Below are 17,170 nucleotides of genomic sequence, written 5' to 3'. Positions count from 1 at the left end.
CCCTTTAACAGTTTTATTGATAAATTTATAATTTAACGAATTCTGATTTTAAATTTGAGACTTTAATTTTCAGATTTCAATTCTGTGAAATGCAGCATAAGTCTTTAATGGAATAAAACGCATCAGACTTCCAAACTAAACAACACAGCATTCCATGACCAATATCAATATTCATATTGAGTCTATGATCCTTAATTCGATTCCGATTCCAGAATTTGAACCAAACGCCACCTTCTTCTTATGAACCTGTAGAACCTTCATCCACCTTTAGGTTGCACTTCATTCCCCCAACAGACTGCTCAGTCCACAAATCCTTACTCGATCCCTATTCCTCAACCTGGAAAGAATTCCAATCCTTCGTCCTCAAATAGCCACCACAATCATAAGCCTAGCAGCAACTCCGATACCCCTCCGCGACCGCTTTGTGCCGCCTAGTAACCCCTTCAATCATCATGTACACTCCAGTAAAATTTCCATCTTGAACCCAGGAAGAAAGATAAAGAAAATCCCCCCAAAAAGGAGTGAAGAAAAGAGACTAGTAGTGAATTAATAATGGTGGTGGCTTCGGGAACCAATCCCTTTGCTAAGGAGATGGCTATCAGAAGACGTATTGCCGGAATGTACGCTTTAAAACCCCGTCTTCTGTCTATTTATTTATTCTTCTATGTAATTATGTTCGAGTTATCATCTCTTCCTAAGAATGTTAATTGGGTTCTTTTCTTCAGTTCAATTTGTTGATCTTATGTTATTATTTTATTTACTTAAATTGTTAGTCTAATTGTTTCTTGTGTCTTTTGTTATAATACTTTAAATGAGTTTTTGCAGAAAGATTTTGAATTAATGGTGACTATTGAATAATAAGTAGATAAAGAATTTGCATTGGCATCTTGCAAATTGATTCAAATTATTCAGTTTTCACTTTGTTAAAGTTTCTACAAAAGCAAGAAACTTTTGATGTTTTAGTGAAGTTAATTGGAATGACCTGCCCTTCTTGGAGTGTTGTTTTTCTTTTTCGATTTTTTTCCCCTCTTTGTAGTAACTTTTTGGTTTTTCTTTGGTTAAGCAGACTTGAATTGAAGGGAAAAATCATTAGAATTGTGAGAAAATGTTAGCTTTATGTTAAGCAGTTTTACGGGTAGAGGAAGAGGGGCTCTTTTTTCTTCGCTATATTTGGTTGAGATTTCAATTTTGAGGCACAAGCTTTTCAAGTGATGTACATTCCTACTTTTTTGTGTATCCAAAATATATTTTATTCCTTTCTGTTTGTGTATCTAAAGAACAATTGGCATTACGGCCTAGTTTAGAGAGAGAGAGAGAGAAGTAAGTAAATGGATGTTAATAATACTATAGAATGGAGATTTTGATCTCGAATAACTGAGCGTTATTATTATGGATTTTCATTCCTTTCAGTTTGATGTTGCTTTGTTGGTTACTTGTTTTAATTATCATTTTTATCCCTTATTGATTAGATTTTTTGTCTTATAACATCTCAGATTTAACAAAAGAGAAGAAGATTTTCCTTCTTTCAGGGAGTATAATGATTATTTAGAAGAAGTGGAGGATATGTGTAAGTTAAATTCAAGTGGCCTATCAAGCACAAAAGGAGTTTTTTTTCTTTTATTTCTATTTCTTAGTTGAACCTGTTGTCTATTGTAGTCAAGATTTTTCTCTTCTATCTTGCAGTAGTTAATTTAATTGAAGGAATAGATGTTCCTGCTATTGAAGCAAAGATTGCTCAATATCAGAGAGAAAATGCTGAACAGATCATGATTGCTCAAGCTCGTAAGGTTGGTAGATATATTTCTTCTAATGTATCACCAATTAGTAATATATGTTCTCTCTTTTGTGACTCTTTGCTCTAGTAGGCTGAAGAGTATGCTGCAGCTCTCACAGCAAGCAAGGGGCAGAATGGGCAAGCTGACAATGATACGGTGAGTTTTCTATTGGCTAAGATCTATTGTAGGTTTTTTTTTTTTTACACTATGTAGTAATTGGAGAATTATGTGCAATAGAACGTGTTCTTCTATTTTCTCATCCTTCATCAGCTGCTGATCGCTTATTTTAGCTTCATTGAGTTTCAAACTCGTTGCATTTTTTATAGTTTCTTTCAAAGATAAGCTTAATACCTTGTTTTGTACCTTCTACAGTTAGTCAGTAGCTGTGATCTGAGTAATTGGTTGTTTTTTTTCTTGTTGGGCATGCCATTTAGTTCTCTTAAGCTAGTTTTTCTTCCCCTCCTTTTTTTTTTTTTTTGGGGGGGGGGGGGGGGGGGGGTGCTCTTTGTCTTGACTGATGATCAATTTGTTGCTCTTCTTCTGTAAATTCAAATTGAAATGCCTTCACTTTTTAAAGTGAAAATTAAGTTGGTTGGTCCTGAGTTGTCCTTCCTCTTTTGTGTTTATCTGTCAACCAGAGTTTTGCGTAGTAGAAGCACTCATATATCCTATTCTGATGGTATGTTTCTCCTTATAATGATTCACTCCTAAAACGAGGATGCTTACCTTTGATGGGATACCTTCATTTATATGATATTTTTTAATCTTCTGCAAATTGTAAAGACGAGCCCTTTGTAATCTCCTCAAAAAATAAGGCACAGCATTTGACGTGTGGAATTTCACACTTTGGAGACAATTGCTATCCATTGTGACCTTTCATTGGCTAATGAAAAACTGACTGGACTTATTGGGGACTCCTTATCCATTGGAGCCAAAGTAAATTTTCCTTTAATGAAGGATACTATCAAAGGTTTTCCTCAACTGCATTGCTGAATCTAACTCATTCATTAACTCTTGAACCAACAGCAAATGGTAGCGTTTAATGGTCATAGAGTTCTTATGTTTTCACCATAACCAAACACCATAGTGCAAGATAGATTAACCCACAATTTCTTTTATTTGTTGATAGAAAAGGTAGAATGGAAACACTGACTAAGAAAAAGGACAAGGAAGAACAAGTGAATGAAGAATAGTCTTTTCAGCTATGCGTTTCAAAATGCCTTGTGGTTGTTTGTATATGTAGAACTGTCCTTATACAACCTGGCATCTTCTTTTCCTTCACCCTCCAGAGAAGTGCTTTCTTGTAGCCCCCCCTTCTTTTCTCGTGTTTCAAAGTTTATTTGTTTATGCCAAATGACTTTCTGTTGGGCTGCGTAAAGGTGATAGAAGTGGATTCTTGTAGTGAAAGTAAAAATTTTAAAAATGCTGGACGAGCTGGGACTTGATAGGGACATCAAGAGCTTATCTGATGCTTCCATTGGTAGAGGAGGCTGTTAAATCATTAGCTGCACGTGAAGCCTTACTCTTAGTCTTGAAAAATGAAGAACAGTCAGTAATGCATCGTTCTGCTCCTTCATTCTGCTTAACCACTTTGCAATGATTTTGAAGGGAAAAGACGCGTACAAGCAGGTTAAGAGGGTCAATTGCATTACAGAGAACTACTGTAATGTGCTGGGCTTCTAGACATGGTCTACCAAAATTTTTGCAGTGATCCAGCTTGTGAATGCTTTATGTTAAATAATCTAGATGGAGAAAGACCTCAATGCTGAGCTCCGCTGTTTCTTTTTTTTTTTTTTGTTAAGTTTCCAACCCATAAAAAGACTTGTTCTACTTGTGGTCCTGGTTGCCTTTGAGCCTGAGTTTTCTGAAATTTGGGGCTATGTAAGATGGTTATGCAAAAAATGCATGATAGAAGGTACCAATCATCCTTAATCTTTACCCAGGCTCAATGCTGTATGGACCTAAGTAGGTGCAAGTTGAATTTTTCAGATTCATAAAGTTGTGTTAGTGGATGTATGGACGTGTTGTGACTTGTTAGTGGCCGTTCTTGGTTTTGTAGGTTTTGAGCTAGGGAAAGATCTATCTCAAGTCTACTAAATGAAGAATGAACTAATGCCGAAACTTCATTCTTTCTGGAATTGTTGGTTTGCCAAGATATATTAAGACTGTTCTACTACTACCAGTAGTCCTGGTAGCTTTTAAGATTAAGTTTTCTGAAATTTGGGGTTATATGAGATGTTGATGCCAGAGGTGCACAGTAGATTAGTGCTAATTGATTTTTATCTTACCCAGGCCTGGTATACTATGGACTATAGGAGATTCAAGTTGTATTTCCTGATACATAGTGTTGTGATTGATGTGTCAATGTGCTACGAGGTAAAGCTTCGTTCTGTTGCTATGTGTGGTGGCTTGCCCTCTATGTAGGCATGACATGGTGGGATGCTGACAGTTGCAGATTTAGAATTGCAATGATGTAGTGGGATGGAGACACACACTCAACATACAGTGAGTGAAAGTGAGTAAGAAAGAGAGAGGTGATAATTAAAGCAGCATTGGCAACAGAAAGCAGCAGAGAAAAGAGATAGATAAGGGGAAAAAGAAAGTGATGTGGGGGCAAATAGATAAATGCACAAAGAAAAAAAGAGGAAAATCAACGTTTGGTTCAATGTGAAGTGTTTTCTGGAAATATTTTTCATTGAAGCCATTTTTTAAAAGAAAATATTTGGTTTTCCCCCTATATTTTAGGTGATTGGTACTACCCACCGAATACTCCTGCTCCCACTCCTCCCTCCCACCTTCCCCAATTGCAGCACCCTTCACCTCCACTGCCACCACGACCACAATCAACCATGGCACCATCTTTTACATTTAAATTCAAGATAATATCCAAATTAAAAACTTTTTGAAGGTAACAATCAGTTCGCCCAAAAAAAAAAAGATTAAAGTGAAGGCTCCTTTATAGTTTACCCGGATTACTAAAACATCAATTAAGGACCATCTTGATATTACATTTAGATCTGCCTGCATTTGTGGGAGGGGGAGTAAGAATAGCAAAGAGGAGGAGAGGCCTCAGGTGAGGTAGTTACTGGTTGTTATTTTAGTGAAAGACTTGAAGGCTTTATTACATTTTGGAAACTGGAAAGTGCTAGTCAGCCTTCCTATATTTCTAGTTTGAATATGCATGGACAGTTGTACAAGGCCAATTGTAAATAGCTTGGAAAACCTCCTCAGCAGATTCTTGTGAGAAGTTGTTTTACGGAGATCAGTAAAAGATTTACATTTCTAAAATTTTTTCCTAGATGAAAATGTAATTGAACACTAGAAAACTTGGAAAACTTTTTCTAGAAAATTTTTTGTGCTGAAACCAACAAAGTCAAAGTAGAATTGGTTTATGTTGGGGGAACTCTAGTTAAAAACATGAATGGATGAACTACTTATGATACTTCATTTGCGGGTTTCCATTACTTGTACCTATTGTCACATCCCCGATTTATTAGCTTCTGTCATGTTTTATATCTATTGTGTATGCTATCAACCAACTACCAAGTAGACATTCAGTTCATGTTTAGGGCATGACACATCATGGTTCTGGTTTATGTGTACTCTTTGTGCATGCATGTGCATGTTTTCTCCAATATGTCCCAACCTTTTGAACTTTTGGGGTAATATTCGTGTAATATGGACTTCTTGGTCTATCTTACACTTCTAAGATAGATAATGCACTATTAACCTAGTTAGGTTTGATTCTACCAGGAACAAAAGTTAAAGGCTAGCTCATAAGAAAGAAATTCTTGAAAAATGAATGAGAAGAAAGATTTATTATAGTATTTGTGAGGTGATGATTGATGTGCTGAGTAAGTCAAGTTGAAAGCAAACTCTCTGTAGTTAGATGGACAGAGATAAACAGTATTGATGGGTGAAAAATGTGGAAGAGATGAACAAAGAACTTGTGAAATGAGAGTGCCACATTGTGCACAACACTACCTGAAAGATCTATAGCTATTCCGTTACTTAGATTGCATGTTCGGGTATTTAACTTGTATGATATGCTTTCATCTCATTTCATTAGTCTGCAGCCATGAAGCCTCTTCATTCAAAATGCAGCACTAGTGCCAACTAAATTATGCCAAAATTAGTGCATCCACATATCCATGAACGCCCTTATTACTTGCTTGGGTCAGTGTTGCTTTGGTCACACCACATTGTGCTATCAGGAGAATTCAACTTACATGTTGAAATTTAGTTTTTTTTTTTATGAATACAACCAGGCTATTATAACTCAAGTTTAGCCAGTTGATTTGCAATCAGCATGACTTATTCTACTTCTAAAGAAACTTATGGCCATGACAATAAGCTTTCCTTTGCCAAATACCTTGGAGGCCTTTCTTTATGTACTGTACATATGAGAAGTCTTGTTCAAGCTGACGAAACTACCACGTTCATCAAAAGAAATTGGTTTATTTAATGCAGGATATGATTTCTGAGTTACTTTCTGTGTTTCAATGCCTTCTTTGTACTGTCTTTAAGGATTCATGAATGATTTGCTGCTTTCTATATTGGACAAGGAGCAGTCCTGTTTTAGTTTATTATTTGTAACCCCATTATTTTCTCATGCTTGCTGTGTTGTTGACTAGCTTTTGCGTCTTCAATGATGCAGCTCATGAGCCAAAGCTCTCAAGCAGGTACAAGTACTGGTGCACAAGGCCAATATGCCCCAGCCATTGCCGGAGGAACAATTCCCCAGCCACGCCCAACAGGCATGGCACCCCAACCCGTCCCACTTGGGTCTGGTCCTGATATATTCATGCATGATGAAGACGAAGAAAAAATAAAATTGCGAGGAGAAAAAGCTGCAAGGGCAGGAGGTTGGAGTCTAGACTTGAGCAAGAAAAGAGCACTTGAAGAAGCCTTTGGAAGCATTTGGATATAGTTTTTGGTCGTTGGGATTTTATGAGGAACCACAACTTTCTCTAAGTGTAACACGTGCAGAGTTTCAAGAACATTTAAGAGTTTAAAATATCTTCCTCTACTGGATGGTGTTAACAATCACTTCCTGGAGAGGCAAATATTGAGGCAATATTTGGATATTTAGCAGGGATTTTTTGACTTATAACATTGTTGTAATGCTTGAAATGTTGGCAAGCTCCCGACGTCCTCCTCCCTCCCCCCACCCTTCCCCTCCTAGAAAACCACAAAACAACCACAAAAAAAAGTGCTTCAAAATGTGTAACTGTATTCATGTCTTCTATCTTACTGTATTTCTATCCTAGGCTAGATTTTGCTACGTTCTTGCGAGTTACAGACTTGATTTTACTGCATTTTTGCCCATTGAACTGATCAGAAGCTCGAGCTTTTCGCCATAAAGCAGCTACCTGGAGGACTTTGTCAGAAACATAGATTTATTCTTATTATCTTGGGTCTCCATAAAGAGCATGATTTTGGTTTTTTTTTTTTTTTTTTGGTGGACATTTGAACCTAGGGGACCTGAAATCTATTTTCTGGAAAGCAGTGTGAAGAAAGATGTTACTCTAAATCCCAGATACCAAATCCAATGGTTGGTTTCCAGCGGGCATTTTACCATGGATATATATGTACATCTAAAGGGCCACTCAGGACTATCATCCACAGTGGTTCCAATTTTCATAGTGTCCAAAAGTGAAAAGCTAATTCGAAAGACTTCCAAGAACCACAAGAAATTTCAGTTTTCTGTGTCAATTTTTTCCTTTGCAAGATTTCCTCGTGTTTAAAAATGTCTCATAGGAAATCCACATTTTTTGCACCAACTCCAGGGGAAAAGGTAACTGACATGGTATGATTAAGGAGAATATAAATGTTCAGCTAACGCTTACAAAAAAGTAATAGCTGCATCGTAGCCTAAGATGGAATTTGCCCATCAATAGCTCTTTTGGCCTTTTTCAGCTAAACATGAATACCAGTTAATAACACCTCCATCTACTGCAAAGGGAATTTAAAAAAGCTAGAATAGACCATAGAAATCTTGATGGTAAAATGCTTCATCCCAGTTGAGTCAATGGTTTGTCTAACTGCTCTAAACAATCTTATGAATGAAAAGAAAACCACAAAAAAAAAAAGAAGAAAACTCCAATTCAGACCAAAACTCAGGTAAATTTGACCCAAAAAAATAAAGAAAGAAGAAAAGTCTGGTCAAAAATCAAAACCAAAGCATCCTTTGATGCTTTATGACTTGCAGGGAAATAGGAATGTAACCTTACATGGACCCAAATGTTCAAACACACGTTTGAGGGCTCGTCGGGTAGCATGCGGACTACGTATGACTGAGGAATAATGCTTTTCTTAGATTTTGCAACCATCACCAGTCATATACCTTTGCTTTTTCTTCTTTTTTTTTTTTTTGTGAAAAAGACATCACCACATATGAAATAGATAGAAAGGATGGTATATTGATACGCAAAGAAAATGCACTTTTCAGATATCTTTTGCTTTTGCTCTATTCAAGTCAAAGCCAACCTTCCACCATCCTCCCTCTTGTTCTTACAAGATTTTATCTGAACTCGTACAATTTTGGTGTAAATATAAATTTAGTTTGTGTACGTGAACTCGACAAAAAAAAAAATCAAATCTTATAGAAATTACACAAATCTTTATAAAAATCTTATAACACAAATCTTTATAAGACATAGCTAGAGCAGATAAAAAAAAAAAAGAAGAAAAAAAATCGAAGCCTATAATTTATATTTATATTATTTGTTGTTTTAAATAAAATCTACTTCATATTATAATAGTTTCTTAACTTTTCCAGTACTAGACTTGTAAGGAATGACCAATGTAGACATATTGACTGCTAACCCCTTTGTTTAGACATGCTTCATGCTTTCAACCTAACCCCAAAATCATTTCTTTTGTTTTTCAGGTCTTTGCTTCCATTTGGATGAGATCTCCACTTCATCTTTACATGTCCATCCAATAATTGATATGAATCTTGCCTTTTCAATTTTGTGTATCAAAATATCTTATGGATATCCTATAAAAAAAAATGGAAAAATTTGAACACGAAGGCAGGCAAGATAAGGGGGACGAAAGAGATTGATGGGAACATAAAAAATTTTGATGTGAGGTCTCAAACAGATGCCCATGCCCAGTTGATTAGAAAGTTTCCATTTATATACAGTTCTTCATCCAGATATAGACTTGTTTAATTTGTGCATCCAATTCTAAATTTTTGCATGAGTTACAAGGAAAATAGAGGACTAAGGAATATTTTCTAATTTGTCTCATTAAAAATAATGCCACAGTACATTGATATCAGTTGCATGGTTGTTTATTTCTTTTTTAAAACAATATTTCGCCAAAATCCAAATACACATTGGATTTGCCATTGTTTGGAAAGTTGCATCATAAACACGGCTTTGTTTGGATTGCATTTTTCTGGACTTTTTATAGAAAAATTACTATAGCAATTTGATATATGTGAGGTGAAAAGATGATTAGAAAATGTGTTCACGGAAAATGTAACAATTTTTCTTTGGAAATATGCAATCCAAACACAATAAAGTTGATTATAGATTTTGAAAACGAAAAATTGATTTTTTTTTTGTTCTGTTTCCAATTGTCTTTTCAAGACCTGCTTTTAATTTTTGGAAGTAAAAAGCCGATAATCAAATTAAAATAGCAAAATAGATGTCTTTTTATTCTAATTCTACTTTTGAGGATTAGATGCAATTGAGAATAAGCCCTTCATTTGTCTTCTTTGAACTAGATTTGTTGAATACTAGATACCTACTGCCTTTTTTTTCAATTATTTGTTGAATACTAGATGCGTACTGCCTTTTCATTTTTTTTTAAATATACGAATTCTATTAGTTTTTCCAACATGCTTCACGAGCTCATTTCTGATCACATGTTTGTTTGGGCAACACCAATAGCTATTCCATGATAGGTAGTTGGGTCTTTTGTTCCATCTGACTTGCCAACAAGAAGGAGTACCTATATATTCTACATATGAATCACGAGGAGAGACTCATGCGTTTAGGTTTTTCTAATGGATACTCAACAGGCACTTGATAAGATATTTAAATTACACCTTTCTTATTATAAATACGTGACTAATAATTATTATCCTATTTTACATTTATAAACTTTTTCTAATTAATTTTTCTTCTTTAAAATATTAAGAAATGAACTACATTTTAACAGGTACTTACTGGATACTTGTTTGACAAAACCATACTTTAATTACCAAATACTAAGAGATGCTACAAACCCTTTTACTTTGAAGAAAAAAAATTAACTGACAAATTTTATCAATTTATTCAGGTGATGCAATCCATTTATGACCCTTTTTTCATTTTGTAAAGCATACCCCTTGATGTTCCACAACAAATGTTGAGTGCACACTAAGAAGAATTACCCTTTTCTTGTGCACAGCACAAAATAGGGTTCAACAATTTAACAAAGCATTCCGTGGTAATTGTTTAATATCGTTAGTCAACATATACTTCTCGTATCTTTGCTGCAATATCAAGTTGCTGCTCATGATTTATTTAAAAAAGCCAACAGGGCTTATTTAACAATTTTTTATTTTGTCTAAAACCCTAAATTAATCCTCATGAGTCATGACGAATTGCAAACAGCTGATTATCTACTCTCACAAATCACGCCGGATGATCCGGTTGAATGCTTGCTACATTTGCAAGAAAAGTGGAAATAGTAGTATTATATTGAGGATTAAATAGTCAAAGAAACTCCCCATGATGCTGGGATATGTCTGAATATTTGCTTATTTATTAGGAGTACAAACAAACAAATAATCCAGAGAAAAGTTTTTAGTAGTTCTTTTACAGTCATCTTAACAAAAACAAGGTAACCATGTCGTTCTGATGCTTTTTCTTGCACAAGTATACTATTATACACAAAACGATCACCAAATATATCAGTTAATTTGTATATATCACTTGTTAAATTTAGGGCAAATCTCTTCATTAAACACCCCCCTACCAACCCAAAAAATAAAAAAGTAAATTTTTGGCAATTTTTGGCATTACGCGATAGCACGACTCAAACATGACCCAACATTAGCAGGTATTAACACTACCCTAGTTCAAGTGGGTCATTATTGGATCAACCTGTTAATAACACAACTAAAAACGGGTCGGTTGGATCAGCCCACAGGTGGACACGTTAATCTGATAAAAAAAAATAGCTCTTTTAGAATATTATAAATTATAGAGGCAATTTTGGTAGTTTCTGAAAACCTACAAACAAACTAATAAATTATCAACGTAATGCAAGATGACTCATTTGTTTTCCTCCAACTCATTTATCTAATTGTCTGCCTCTAAATTCCAAATCCTACACCCTATGGCCATGCATTTTTCTTAAAACCCAACCCCTAAATCATTTATCCAATTGTCTTCCTCTGAATTCCAAACCCCACACCCTACGGCCATAAATCTTTTCTTAAAACCCAACCCCTAAATCACAAGTTTTAAATCACAGATTTGGAACTTGCAAGTATATCGTTTGAGTAGGTAAGTTTAATAGTTACGATGATTTATTTGATCTTTTTATACGTCAGGCATGTGTTTTATATTGGTCACAATTTAAAAGAAAATATTTAAAAGATGATTTGACTGGGATTCAGTTGAAGTTTGTTTAACATCATTATGATATACCAATATAAATGTATTGCATTTGGAGTTCGAGTTGTACTAATGTTAATGTTTTTGAAGTTTAAACGACTTAATACAAAGCTACATGATCTGATGATGAAAACTCAAAACAATAGATTTTCGTTTTCATTGGTTCCAAAGTGGTGACAACTAATATGTTTATCTTTGTCCCAGTAATATGCTTTTTTTTTTACAAGAACAATTGATATTAGTTGTATAAAAATTTTGTACTTTTATGTATTCTCATACTATGTTGACCAAACATATTTCCTAAAAACTTTTAATTTTTTTTGACATTAATTTGTTAGTAAATCTTAAGTAAAAATTTCATCTTTGTATCAAATAGTGAGAGTATTTAGCTCCAATTTACAAGCCTGATCTTAAAATCTATAACCAAACAATTCATGTTGTATGAATTTTCTTTTTTTTCTATGTATTATGTTAAAAAAATTGAAAACTTTAATTTGAGGTTAATGATTTAATCTTATAAATAGGTTTGCTCATGTTACAAATGATTATTATGACATAAATTATTTAACGAATTGTCAACGCATTAATAAGCAGGTCATGACATGACATGACACGAAAATCTAATGGATTGGGTTGAGATTGAGGTTTTTCGACACGAATGCAACAACGACACGAAAATCTAATGGATTGGGATAAGGTTGAGGTTTTTCAACACGAACACAATAATAGCAGGACACGTTAATGACACGACACGACCTGTTGCCACCCCTAGATAAAACTTTAAACTGCATGGAACTATACATGCTAACGATTTCTACTGAGTCCTAATTAGTAATTAACTTGAAACTAAAATAATCTTTTCCATCAGAAACTCAAAACTTTCGATTTATCTTTTTTTATTTTGAAACCAATGAATACTTCTATGATACAGAAGTTGGTGCGGTCAAGGTCTTTTTTCGGGTGCTATAGGTATGTACTAGTTCAACTTCCATTTAATTCAGAAATTTTTGTTGTGTCACTTATTTGAAAAAGTATTACAGAATCATAGAAAAGTATCCAAATTCTTTCTTTTTGATTTACAGAATTCACCAACTACTTCTCACAGTTATCGAGGCTTAAACCTCATTTTAAGTCATGAGGGACAGAAACTCAACCTACTTTACCATTGAAATTTAATGAGTACTCCTATAGGTTATCTCATTGTTTTTTTTTTTTTAATAAACATGTCTCTTTCACATTCATCACAATATAAATCTTGACTTTTAAATTTTAATTAATTCAGTGGAACTAATTTGGTGCGATACTTTGATGCTTGCGACCAATAGATGATTTTGGCCGGATGTAATTATGTCACCATCACAGCAGAATGAAAAGACCATTCTGGCTGCAATCTTGAAATCAAGAATTCGACCAATAACTCAACTAAATCAGCTTCTTTGTGGGAAAAGAAAAGAATCTAAAGAAATGAGGAAGCTTTAAAAAAGGATTTTGTTAAAAAATATGGAAAAATGAAGGCTGGTATAGTGCTTATTGAAAAGTATTCAAATTGACCTAATGCTTTCAGTTATTTGGAAAGCAGAGTTTTCTTGTGCTTTTTTTTTTTTCCTTTTTGTATGACATTTTATGCTCATCATTAGAATCAAAAATTTGAAATTGTTGCTAGTTACGTAATTATTATTGGAAAGTTTTTAATATTTTGTCTGTCTTCTTTTCTTTCTTTTTTTTTCATTCCAAGGATAGAATACGTGCTTGCAAATGGGAAAAAAGAGATATGGGAGTTACCAACTGCCCCTATAGACAGATGAAATTTCTTGTCCTTTTTTTTAACATAAAAAAATCTAAAATTCAAATAATGTAGTTGTAAATAGTTTCAAAATCAATTTTTAAAGTGCTATACTTTATGAGTAAATCTTTTATACACAGATAATGTAACAAAACTCTGCCGACCAAAAGAATATAACATAAAATGTCGGCAGCTTGAAGATAAAAATAGAAAATATAGTCGGCAGTTCACAAAGCAGATAAAAGGGCCTGTCTAGAAACAGATTTAATTCCATTTCATTTATTAAGTGAAGTTAGGCACATAGGTTTCTAATAAAGAAATGATAGCTTTTTTGCGAATACATATCTTAACAAAAATTCTGAATTACCTTAGAAGAAGTCGATGAGTTTCTTATAGTAGTTGTTGTCATTCCTTAAATCTTATCAACATTGTTTCCAAAAACTGCTGGTTTTCCAAAAACTTTCCAAAATACAATTACGCAATTTGCATGTTTTATTAACAAGATTGCTTAAAATCATCCAAAATTTGATTTACATCATACAAATTTGTACTAATGGCAAGTTAAATATGCTTTAAAAATAACATATTTGCAATTAAACAGATATGAAGATCTAAAAAATTATGAACACATATAAAAAAATTCAAGAAATTTCAAAACATTTTTTAATAGAATAAATCGCTGCACCTCCCATCTGTGCATATTGCAATCGTCAGCTAATCAACTGTTTTAAGCTCTGACAATGACAGCAGTAACAGAGCCAGGATCTGTGTTCATGAGGTGCAACATTAATGTTAGCTTAAATTTAAAATATGTTGGTTTGAAAATTTTAGTATAATCAAATATTTGTTACAAGTACACCAATCAATTTATTTACTATTACACATTCCTTTTAAAAATAAAGTTATTTACTACTTGTGATTAACTGTTTGCAATAGTTATCAGGTCATGTTATTTAATAAAATTGCATAGAGATTTTGAATATACATAAGACTACAAGATGTAAAGATCTAATATATAAACTAGGCTAATTATATGTACAAAACTGGACTATTAAAGGAATGTTTATTTCGCTTGTAATTTGTATTAGTGGATATCTTAGAAGGTTCAACATAATAAAATTTTGAATGGCAAAAAAATGTAGCATTATATTGTAAGAGTAATTGAACAAAATTTTAACACTTTTGGGAGGGCAATTACAGGGTTGGAAGGAATATTATCAAATTTTAGGGACGGGAGACGAAAGAGGGGAGCAATACTAAAAATGCGAAATTTTGTAGGCTACTCCACAGTTTTTTAATAATTGAGGGGATGCAATTGCACCCTGGGATTAATGTGGTTCCACCACTGATGGTGAGATTTGTCGAGATAGATCTAAAATACCAAAAAAAAATTCAGCTCTAAAATACGTTTAGATAGCAACAAAATAAGAAAAAAAACTACTATTAAATCTCCAATTTGTTGAACTTTTCAAAGTAATTTCCAATTTGCATTTTCTACATTGATTCTTAGTGTCTTGAACTTATTTACTTTTCTGGATTACTACTCTTTGATATCATTACATAGTGACTTTGTCGATCCCATTTCCACTGGTACTTAGAGAGAGAAACTTGTCATGAATTGTGATTTTCTATAATATTTATTTGCCTACATCTAGTGGCGATGTCAAATAGTATTGAAGGTAGGCAATTGCCCCGCTCCTCCTCACCTCCCCTTCCCTTCCTAACTTTGCAAATTTTAAAGAATATTCTTAAAATTTATGAAAATTTGTTATGTTTTTCTCATAATTGCTCCTCTTCAATTTTGAAAAAAAAAAAAAACCGTTTTTCCATAACATTGTCCCTCTCTATTATGTGAAATTCTCATTCCCCCACATAACCTCCCTAAACAATCAGTCATTTAGATATTTCTTCTTTGGTACAAATGTTTTAAAGTTATTAAATCACAAAATTGATTATTACTTGAATAAAAAATTATTTTAATACTTTTACAATAAAAAAACTCATAATAAAAACAAAATCTTTATTCATATTTCTCTTTGCATAATAGTGACATCATTTTAAGTGTACAATATTGTGTCCACTAACGTAAGTCTTGTCCCTGCCACTACGTACATCGGTACCTTTTTCCATGAGAATTAACCAAATGCTATTAAATTTGGTCCTATGAAAAAAAAAAATCTATCCCCGAAAAGGTAAAAGTAAATAAATTTCTTCCGATGATGTCGATTGGCTTCTAGCATTAATTTGTTCTCAGAAGTTCCTTGTACCATTGGGCACTAAAATGAGCAGAAATTTATGGGGTGTCCCTTTAGCACCTAATTCTGTGTTATTTGTTTCTTTCTTGGACTTCAACTTGTTTTTTTTTTTTTATAAGAAAAAGAAAAATTTTGGATCAGTTCAGCTCCGATCACCACCTCAAGTGTTCTCAGAAGTTCCTTTTACCGTTGGGCACTAAAATGAGCAGAAATTTATGGGCCGTCCCATTAGCATCTAATTCTATGTTATTTGTTTCTTTCTTGGATTTCAACTTTTTTTTTTTGTTAAGAAAAAAAAATTTTGAATTGGTTCAGTTTCGGTCACCACCTCGAGTCAAAACATGCTTCCGATAACATAGGTTGCTTACAGAGATTTTTACAGATCATTCATCAACACATTTCTCACATTGGCAGGGAGATTTGAATGCACGATCTTTTGCGAAAAAATTACTTATTCTTGTCAATCGAGCAACCTTGTGTTAGCGGACTTCAACTTAATGTTATCATTCAAAGACTACTATATATGAAGAACCATGTGGTCCTTGGCATAGTTGCCACTTACATGAAACGTGAAACTTGCGCAGCATACCGTAGAGACAATACTTAAACATTCCTTACCGAACACATGGACATAGGACCAATTCTTGCGTCCCGCAAACTTTTTAGAACCACCAAAAGAGTGATACTTGGAAAAGCCCCTAAAACAATAAACAATATTCTAGTACTACAAATTTTAGAGGCCAAGAAAATACTACCTAGGATGCTCCGTCGAGTTCTTTTTCATATAAAAGAATAAAATGAAGAATGAAAAATACATTAGAAGGCTTTAAAATGATTTAGAACTTCATAAAAGTGTCAATTTGATTATATATTCTCTAGAAACCACAATTTTTTTTTTTTTTTTTGCACATCTAGAAACCACAATTCAACTGGCACATGGAGCTATCACTGTGCTGTGCCCTATGACTTGTGCCTCAAGGGCATCGAGGAGATGAGACTGTTAGGTATTTTCAATTCAACGCCATTAATGAAGTGCATTGCCAGGGTTGAATGATATGATTGATGTATGATTCAAGCTAGGCAAATGTATGAGGTGATGAATAAAGGAAAATCAAGAACTTCTCGTCAAGTCCTTCTCTTCCTTTCCACAACTCACTTATCCATCTTTATAAGCATATATATCCGTTCCATGCATTTGATTTTGAAGGCTTCCATTTGACACTCTTGATGGTGGGATACCATAACTCCATAATACAACCCTTTCTCCTCATTCTTTTGTCCATTGGTTTCCAATGATTGCACCAGACTCATGTAATTGCTACATTGCATTCCAACCATTTGGTGACATTTACTTGTCACTTAGACATGTCAAAGTTTCAGCTGCTAGCCACACAAAATATTGTAGCCTATGATTAATCCTTATCATCAAGTGTCTGTCTAATGAGGTATGAAGTATTCATAAAAAAAAAAAAAAAAAAGTAAACAAAATCTTGAAAGGCCTTCAATCAACTTAATTACTTCATTGACTCTTAGATACTTTTTACCCCCACAAAAATTTGAAATATAAACTTATGTTTTATCCATTTAAAAGTTTTCAATTTTAGCCCAAAATTTAATGGCCTTACATTTTTGAAACAATACGCAACAATAATATGAAATTCGTGACTTTATGAGGGTCAAAATTTATTTAGGCCAATAATTCTCTTTATATATATATACTTCGTACGAGTGCCAAAT

General features: G+C 33.7%; 1 protein-coding gene across 1 annotated transcript; it reads left to right on the top strand.

Moving 5' to 3' along the window:
* Positions 1-234: 234 nt before the first annotated feature.
* Positions 235-7,135, top strand: LOC113749515 (CDK-activating kinase assembly factor MAT1). The gene is made up of 5 exons (XM_027293273.1): positions 235-620; positions 1,494-1,567; positions 1,684-1,787; positions 1,866-1,931; positions 6,433-7,135. Exons 1-5 carry the CDS (start codon positions 553-555, stop codon positions 6,703-6,705), a joined length of 585 nt encoding a protein of 194 aa, XP_027149074.1. The 5' UTR covers positions 235-552; the 3' UTR covers positions 6,706-7,135.
* The last annotated feature ends 10,035 nt before the right edge of the window (positions 7,136-17,170 follow it).

The sequence above is a fragment of the Coffea eugenioides genome, chromosome 10 (genome assembly GCF_003713205.1).
Source record: "Coffea eugenioides isolate CCC68of chromosome 10, Ceug_1.0, whole genome shotgun sequence".
In the NCBI taxonomy this organism is placed as follows: Eukaryota; Viridiplantae; Streptophyta; class Magnoliopsida; order Gentianales; family Rubiaceae; genus Coffea; species Coffea eugenioides.
This window is presented reverse-complemented; position numbering and strand designations above follow the sequence as displayed.

What these genes read in the sequence shown, in the direction of transcription:
- LOC113749515 (XM_027293273.1), top strand. Translation starts at nt 553, where the DNA reads ATGGTGGTGGCTTCGGGAACCAATCCCTTTGCTAAGGAGATGGCTATC. An exon ending in AGAAGAAGTGGAGGATATGT is followed by an intron (nt 1,568 to 1,683) that starts GTAAGTTAAATT and finishes TCTATCTTGCAG; the next exon opens with TAGTTAATTTAATTGAAGGA. An exon ending in GGCAAGCTGACAATGATACG is followed by an intron (nt 1,932 to 6,432) that starts GTGAGTTTTCTA and finishes TCAATGATGCAG; the next exon opens with CTCATGAGCCAAAGCTCTCA.